This window comes from Artibeus jamaicensis, unplaced genomic scaffold (genome assembly GCF_021234435.1).
Source record: "Artibeus jamaicensis isolate MK-2021 breed Jamaican fruit bat unplaced genomic scaffold, CSHL_Jam_final scaffold_1964, whole genome shotgun sequence".
Lineage (NCBI taxonomy): Eukaryota > Metazoa > Chordata > Mammalia > Chiroptera > Phyllostomidae > Artibeus > Artibeus jamaicensis.
Genome location: NW_026522030.1, coordinates 39524171 through 39533057, shown reverse-complemented (window position 1 = coordinate 39533057; position 8887 = coordinate 39524171). Strand labels below are relative to the sequence as shown.

Genomic DNA, 8887 nt, shown 5'->3' with positions numbered 1-8887 from the left:
CACCTGTCTGACGAACGGTTTGCCTAAGGAGGTCTTACATTTCAGGCCCGTGACGTGACATGCAACCTGAGTAACAACGAGCAGCGGCTCGGCGGCGCTCTCAGACGGCTCCTCTTGTCGGGGTGCAGGACCAGGGGACGGGGCACTCGGCCTCCCTGCGCAATCCGCCCACCAGCCTGTGCTGTGCCTGCTGCAAGTCAATGGGATCGGGGCAGACAGCTGTTAGAGACGAAGCAGGGACAAGCGAAGAGCTTAATAAAATTTTATTTTGAAAATATGGCAAGAATCTAAGGCACTTCAAACATTTAAATACATGTAAGACCAAAGTAAATGTGACATGGTGCGACGGAACCCATAAATATATGGAGAACGACACTATGTTTCTCTAGAGGCAGATATATCGCCAATTCCTCTAACATGATTCAACCTTTGTCGTTAGATAGCGAGCTGTGCAATTATTAATAAAAACATGGTACGGTTACCTGTAGTTCTTCATATCTTTTATTACCATGGAATATAAAAGTTGAAAATACTGTGTCAATTTTATATAGATACTTTTATATAAAGTCATATAATACATCCACCCAGATAAAACTGAAAAGATTTTTTTTTGTAGTGTTATTTTAGAGTTTCATCTTTTAATTTTAACCCAGAAACCTACCAGCCCAGGTCCAAGTTGCTGATGACCAAAGTCATCTCAACTTATATATTTTAAAATAATAAAGGCAGAAGAAAAATCAACAAAACCATCCTGAAATGGAATTTTTGAAGAGCTTTCCCATGGTTCCACATCAGTACATACAAATGCTTGTGGGGAAATTTAAAACACCATGCCCACGAGAACCTGACACTTCTCGGCAGTGGTGGCGGCAGTGGGGGCGGTGGGCAGAAGGAACAGAGGTTGCCCGATCAGGTCCGGTTACAGCTTCCTACAAACATACATAAAGGAGCAGAGACTCAACCGCAACAGTGACTGGGGTCACGTGCGCCCCGCACAGACGGAAGGTGGCCAGAACGGAGGCGGTGTGCACCCGCTGGCAATCCCTCGCTGGCTCAGCCTCCACTGTGACAGCCCCAGCCTTCGGTCCTTGGCTTTACGCATTGTTTGCTGGTGAGCTCAGGCACGGTATGTATACATTCAGTACCTGTCACCCCAACAGGATCAGTTAGCAGCTTAATGGTGGCATGTTAATGGACGGCTACTTGAACAGCCTCAATCAAAGGAACCTCGGTGGGTGGGACCCGGAGATGTCTTCCTTCCAAGCCTGGGGGTGCCCTGGAGACCAGGAAAGGCAAAAACTGGGGGTTAGTAAGTGACCTCAGGCAGATCTGTCCTCTCTGACATAGGAACTTGGTGCATCACAGCTGACAACCGCCAGTGAGCCAGAGCTAGGAGAGCTGGACCACAGAACACAGATCTCCCAGGAGGAGGCGCTCAGGAGCCCACGGAGCTCAGCAGGGCCACATCAGCTGTCCTGGGAACTCAACTTCCTGCTGCCGCAATTTGTTTGCTGCGTCATCTTGGAGTAAGGATTCCCTTTAGGTTGCTGGCCACAGAAAACAATTTGCATGTGGCTGGAATGCTATGGTCCCTCCCTCCCACTGTGGATTTTGGGAGGCCAGCTGCATGCACTCCTGCTGCTTCGAGGATAAGGAAGTAGACAGCTGAGGTGACTGGAAGTCACTGTGGCTCCCTGGCCTCTTCTTACTACGTGTGCTAGTGGGACCACAGGTTGCTACTCACACGATCTGTATTAGGAAAAATGCCCGGAACACAGCAATATGTATTCAGGGCTCAGGATATGCCATCTGAATAATTCCGCCCAGAATAAGCCCTTCATGTGAGGATGTGCCAGTGTCTGTCTTCTGAGGACAAGGGTCCAAGCCTGTGCTGCGCTGTTAGCACTCGTGGCCTTCCGGGTGGGGTAAGAGTGAGGGACTCTTGTGCTCCAGACTAAAATTCCCATTTTCAGAATCATCACAGAACCCGTGCCTCCCATCAACGCCGAGGAAGGGGGCCCGCCAGAGTGGTGCCAAGTGCACAACACTGACCGGAGATGGGGCTTTGGCGAAGTTGACGTGGGCGTACAGGAGAACGGCGATGTCCTTGTGCCCTGCCTCCAGAGCGATCGAGAGCGCGGTGCTGCCATCCTTAAGGTGAAAGGAACAAGCCGTGTTGGGTTTCTCAAGTTTCCAGACAGCCAAAAGGTAACAAAACAGAATACCCTCCCGTAATTGATATGGACCCTAGGTCTCGCCATTTGTTCAGTCCTTCCGGGAACTTTCCTGGACCTCTATGTGCCATGCCCTGCAGACACAAGCGTGAATGATGAGGCGCAGCACCCCCACCCCAGGAAATCGCAGTCAAGTGGCCAATCGCCCCTTTTCCTCTGTCTTGGCCTCACAGTGGTTAGTAAGTGCAGGCTGCCCATGAACAGGGGACAGCAGGAGATGACAGGGGCAGAAGCATATTTCAGTTTCTTTTTTTCTTACAATTACAAATGAGCAGGCCTGTACCATGGTGTATGTTTTGACATCCTGCAACATGCCAAGACCTCCACTTTCCTCCTGTGGGGAGAGAGAGCTGACCCTGCATCCCTAACCACCCCTGGGGGGGCACTTCGGGTGACCTCAGTGGGGAAGCACCAAGTCCTGCTGGCTTGCAGAAATGTATCGTATGGAAGTATGAGGGAAACACTAAACATGGGAAGGAAAAATGGTCAATGAAATGTTAGGTTTCCATTAAACTGCAGTGATTTGGAGAAATATAAAGGAGCATCAAGGCCAAAACACAGCACAATTTGCTGCATCGTCTTGGAATAAGGATTCCCTTCAGGTTGCTGGCCGCAGAAAACAGTTTGCATGTGGCTGGAACGCTATGGTCCCTCCCTCCCACTGTGGATTCTGGGAGGCCAGCTGCCCTCCTGCTGCTTCAAGGATGAGGAAGTAGACAGCTGAGGTGACGGGAAGTCACTGTGGCTCCTGGACCTCTTTTTACTAATATACAGAAGATGTTCTCTGCTGAGAAGGAGTAGAAGAAAAAGCCAAACAAGTGAACGCAAGATACAGGAAAATAACTGTTCTGGAGGGAAGAGGGCTGGGACCGCTCCCTGTGCTCCTGCGTGAGGGACGGCGCGTGGTCCGACTGCAGCTCGGGCTCCGTGGGGCCTCTGCTGCTGCAGGAGGCCTTGGCCCTTCGTGCCACTGAGCACCTGCCCCGGGGGAACCTGACCTTTACTGCACAGGAGGATGTTTTCCCTGTAACTTTTTGCTCTTTTGAGTTAAAGGAAGCTCTGGTCCAAACCTGTACTTCACAGAGATAAACTTTCAACACTGTCACCCCCCAAATGTCAGTTCCTGTGCTTCCCCTACCAGTGCTGCTCCTCCTTGGCCTGCAGACATCGGAGGAGCAGCCGTCCTCAGGATGTTTCCCGGTCAGGGGGTTATCTGTAAGGGGGACGGTGCAGGGCCTGGCAGGGGACGGGAAAGTGCAGATGTGGGAACGGCCCGAGCAGGAGCGGGGAGATGCGCCTAAGGAGGCCACGGTGGTCCAGATCCCCGAGCTGACGGAACATCACTTCGATGGGCCCCAGTGAAGGGCACCCTCCCTTAATTTCACTTGCGTGGGAAAGTCCTTCACTGGAGTAATAATGGTTCTAGTCACCCAATAATGCCAGTTTGTATGGCTAGACTTTCAAATCCAGACTTCCAAATGGATCAGGGCCTAGTCCTCTCAGCGGATACACATGTTCCTACACCGACTCTGATTCTCTACTGCAAATCTGTTTCTTCCCCTTTAATATGTGATGCCTGTACATGCCCATCACCTTCCTCCCTTAATGAATTTGGGGGTGAGGCCTATTTATCTTTCTGCCTTTGGCTGTAGGTAGTGGAGCGTTAGTTGGCACACAGTAAGTGCCGCCAAGCTGGGCCATGAAGCAAGGTGGCCACAGATAGCAACGTGAATCCCCAAGGAGGATCAAGGAGGACACATTCTCTCCCCCTTGCTGAGCAGCACTCCCAGCGCCCTCCTGGGAGTCCCTGCAGTCGCCTGGCATGCGGGCCCAATGGAGATGGCTTACGTTGTCTTCCAGGTGGCCATTGCAGCCCGGCTGGGCCAGCAGCAGCTTGACGATCTCCACGTGCCCGTGCTCGCTGGCACACATCAGGGCGGTGGAGCCCTCATCGTCCTGGATGTTGACATCAGCACCACAGGCCAGCAGGCCCTTCACCATGTCTATCCGCCCATGACTGACCGCTAGCATGAGGGCTGTCTGTCCTGCCTGCAGCAAGAAATGACAGTGAACTTCGAAAGTACATACCAGGCTGGCAGGGTGTGGCCTACAGTGGGGCCGTGCTGCGGGGCGGGGGAGGAGGGAGCATGATGTCAGAGGAGGGAAGTGGACGTGCAATCACTTGGGGGCAGCTGGTGGGAGGCATGGGGCAACCAGCTTCTCATGAGCAATGAGATAAGTTAACAAGTTAGGTCACAACGTAATGAGTCAGTTTTTCCCTTTAGCTTGGAGGCTCTGTCTCATTATATGAAGGAGCTGGAAAGTCAGAAGACGGTTAATCAAGTCAAACTACAAACACATCTGAACCAGAGGCATTCAGTACCGGACGTGAAGACACTTGTCACCTGGTAGATGCTGGGGACTCCCAGTCACTTGCATGCAAGCTGACCTCAAGTTTATGGACACACTACTCCAAACAGAGGCACCACAAGGCAAGGGACAAAGAGGTTTCCCATGGGAAGTTTAAGTCAGTGTTTCATGAGTGTGCTTGGTCATCCCGGACAGGCGGCCTGGACCTGGGGCCAGGCTGGCGAGCAAGTGCTCAGTGGCGGGAGGTGCAGTGTGGGGACCGGAGCACGTCAGGGCCACGTCAGCAAGCATGAACATGAGCGGCCGTGGAAGACAGTGCTCACCTGGCTGGCTTTGGCGTTCACGTCCCCGCAGCCGAAGAGTTCTTCCACAACCCGCATGTCCTTCTCTGCTTCCACGGCAGCGAGGGCTGCCAGCATGATGGGGGTGTACCCCGCCTTGTTCTGGTGGTCCACGTTACACACATCTGCAGAGACAGGGTTTTCCTTCTTTTTAGGAAGAAGCCATCTCCTAACGTGCACTGAAGACAGGGCGTTTGGAAGAGTCCAATGAAACGGCCTCAGGTGGTCAAAGTCCGAGAATGGATTGGACAGAAATGTGAGAGGAGTTTTTATATCAAACAAAAACTTGTTGGGGGTATTTCATGAGGTCTGAAGCAATGGTGAGCTTTCAAGCATGTCTTGTTAGTCACTGGTGGGGGTAATAGCTTCTGTGAAGAATGAACAATAATGTGGGAACTGACATTAACCTGTGATTAGGAAACCTTTGTTTTGGAGTAAAGAAAGCAGTGAGAGCTACAAGTGAAAAAGATCTGTGAAGTCTTATGTTTGGAACTCTGAATAAGGCATTGCCCCCTTAAAAAACCACGACTCACTCTGGGACCCCAGGTTTATCAATCTGACTTGTCCAAGGCCCTTAGAAGCAGAATTTCAACCACCTGAAAGTAAACTCGTCAGGAAAACTCGTCTGGGAGCAGAGAGAGTGAAGTCCCCTAAGAAACTGCCTGGGTCCAACAGACCCTGTAAACCAGACCTTTCCTGCTCCTATAATTCTTATGAGGTCTTCTGGGGTGAAATTATTCTCCAGTGTTTTTTAATTGCTTCGGCACCTTCTAATAAAATGAAAGGGATGGAGGGTGCAGAAAAGACACTTTCACACGTGACCAAATACAGTTGAACTGTTTAGGCTGTTTCCATCGTACGGAGTGGAGAGAGAAGGCCCCGCGAAAACGTCCCTCAAGGTCTAAAACAACTGTACCCCGGGGACACACGGCATTTGCTACAGGGCGTGTTTTGTACTGTAGAAAAGGGAAAGCGTGTGACGGGGAAGCGGGTGAGCAGACGTGCTCTCTGAGGCGCCTCGGCGTCTGTGACGTTCATGCTCCACAGACACTGTGTATCTTAGATTCACAGACACCTCAGTGGGGCCACAGTCTCAGCCTATAATGGTGAGCGGTAAAAAGTCAGTCAGGAAAAGTGATTGACCAAAGCAATCTAATCATGGAATTAATGGAAATCATTTAATTTACCAAACTATCTTGCCCACATGTATTTTCCAAGGACAGGTTACGCGTTCCTTTCAGGAGTAATCCTGAAATCTTATCGTTTTGCTTTCCTGGATCCTGTCCACGTCTCTGTTTAAACCAGAACTTGGTCTGACGGTATCACCAGCTCTGTGCAGAGTCTGGACTGTATGAAGGGAAGGGAGGCTTGGAGCTCCTTCCTGAAAGATGGAGGCCTTTTTATCCTAACATGGCCCCTGCACTGGGAGCAAGCAAACTAGAAAAAAATGAGCCAATCTGCTCGGATGCTTCTCTGCATTAATGCAACACCCATAAAACAGAAGGAAAAAGCGGACCGTTGGGTCAAGAAGCAGTATGGGAAAGAAACCCGGACAACTTGACAGCGTACGCCACATCAGACATCCACGCTGTGTTTTCACTAATTAGACCGAGGCACTGTGAATTCCGTGGCAGTCACATATGAGAAGTAAAAACCGGTATTTCACGGATAAGTAAAAATGATGTGGGAACTACGTGGGCCACTGGGCGGCTCCACTTGGGTCAGCCGAGAGCTCAGAATTTCTCAGAGACCCTTCTCTGCAGCACCCCCTCGCTCCATCCGCAACACATCCACTGGCAATATTCTGGGACGACAAGTTCCAATTACAAACAAGAATTCCCACAATTCTCATTGCTATGGTTCAGATACAAGAACAACACTTAGGGTGCATTTGGCGGAAGTGGGGATGACTCCACCATAATCTGTGCCGGTGCCTTTGCTGGGTCCCCACCTTGACTAACCACACACCCCGCTGAGACCCCTGGACGGAGGTCGTGGAGCCAGGGCCTACCACGCTGCCCATGGACCTCAAAGCCGAGACGCTGGCCCCACACAGCACGCTGCCTCCACACAGCCAGCCCACCAGGCCTGTGTGCTTCAACTGCGGAGGGAATGTGCGTCATGTCATTCCCGGGGATACACCTCGCTAAAGGCAGCACAAGTGCAGCAAGAAGAGCCCCCAATGTCCTTTCAAAACAGATCTGGAATCTGTGTCACCCAGCTTTGTTGAAACATCAGTCCTCCTACGATGAGACAAGGATGACGACCTTGCCACATCCTGTGGAAAAGCAATGGAGGACAGTTACGGAATCGAGGAGCAGATCAACCAGCTTCTCTGAGAAGAGTCATGACCCAAGGGCTCTTAGAGAACAGACTGGGACAGCCAACGTACCAGCATCCAAGAGCAGCTTCACGATCTCAAAGTTGGAGTGAGACACACTGTAGTGAAGGGCCGTGTTGCCGTTGCCATCGGCCATGTTGATGATGTGACGCAGGACGTCGGGGGAGATGGCCGTGAAGGCGGCTATGTAGTCCCCGACCATGGCCGGGACGGCCGACTTCTGGCTAGACACACGGAACCACTCGTGCTGGAGGGTGTTCAGACAGAACCTCTGCCAAGACACCAAGTGAGCGCTATTAGTTCCTCTTTTTTTAGTTTATTTTTATTTCTGGCTCTGTTACCGATGTCCCCATTTCCCCCCTTTGCCCACCTCCACCCAGCCCCCGCCGCCCTCCCACCGCCCCCCACTCCCGGCCATCACCACACTGTTGCCTGTGTCTACGAGTTATGCATACACGTTCTCTGGCTCATCCCTTCACCTCCTTTCATCCAGTCCCCACCTTCCCTCTGAGTTCTTCTATTTATAGACTTTCTGAAACTTAGCTGAAAGCCCAAGAAACCAAGCCTTTTATAGTCAAAGTATATGCAGTTAGAACTGGCTTGCAGAAACAACTAACGAAACCCAGAGTGCTAAGGGAAGCCTCAAATTCCAAACTGGAACATCTTTCCTGATTTTAAACCACAAACATATTCTGACTTCTATAAAAGAGGCCACAGACACACTGTACAAGAGTTCAAAATCTGGCTCTGCTACTTATGAGCTGTTTAAGACCCTGGGAAAAACAGTTATTCTGTGCCTCAGTTTCTTCATCTGCAAAATGAGGACAATAAAAATAGCATTCCTTCACAGTGTTTACGGTGAGAACAAATGAGGCAATACATGCAAAACTCTTAGGCCTGGTTCTATTTATTACTGAACTATTAAAATTATGTAGTTACTTTGGTCTCACTTTAACTGGGACAGAAAACTTACTTAACCCACACTTAATTATGCTGCTTCCTTCCTAGCCTGACTGACCTCAACTTCTCCAACATCGATGACCACAGCACTGGGCTGGGAGACCATGAAAATGTAGCCGTTTAATCCCCACTCCAATGTTAAATACAAATGCTCAGCCAGAGAGGAGGGGAAAAAGCAGATCTGAGACAAATGGACATTTCCCAGTAAGATCACCTGCATTTGCTCATCAGCCCCACTCACCTCCTCTTAGGGTGTGAACACATGAACGTGGCATGAGTTGCATGGCTGATCAGGTCAAACCTGCACCACATGAAGTTCAAGGTCGATTGGGCACAGCCAGTGCTAGTGATGAGGGTAACTACAATACTTTTCATGGGCTCTTTTTTATATGTGTACCATTCATTTGTGCTTTGCTTGCTCTTTATAAGATTAAAAATAAATCAAAAAAGGGTGTGGAACGCCTGTGTACCCAGAACCCAAGACACCCTCTTCCTATGGAAAGTTCTGGATTGTGGAGCTTCCATGTCCATCTTCTTGGTACTGATTACTGTTAGTTTCGGCCCATCCACATGTTTTGGGCACTCATGGAAAGGGTCCTGGCCAAGAAAGAATACACCTATTTTTTTCATTTCTTCTGCTC

At 50.3% G+C, this 8887-nt stretch overlaps 1 protein-coding gene across 4 annotated transcripts in view; it reads right to left on the bottom strand.

Moving 5' to 3' along the window:
- Window positions 1-247: 247 nt before the first annotated feature.
- KANK1 (KN motif and ankyrin repeat domains 1) overlaps window positions 248-8887 on the bottom strand; it is a 191589-nt gene continuing 182949 nt past the window's right edge. For all 4 annotated transcript variants that reach the window (XM_053656238.1, XM_053656240.1, XM_053656239.1 and 1 more), the window contains 5 exons: window positions 7338-7557; window positions 4928-5070; window positions 4083-4283; window positions 2053-2151; window positions 248-1276 (listed from right to left, as the gene is read on the bottom strand). In XM_053656238.1, the coding sequence (XP_053512213.1) occupies window positions 1214-1276; window positions 2053-2151; window positions 4083-4283; window positions 4928-5070; window positions 7338-7557 (726 nt within the window). In that variant the 3' untranslated portion in view covers window positions 248-1213. The remainder of the gene's footprint in view (window positions 1277-2052; window positions 2152-4082; window positions 4284-4927; window positions 5071-7337; window positions 7558-8887) is intronic.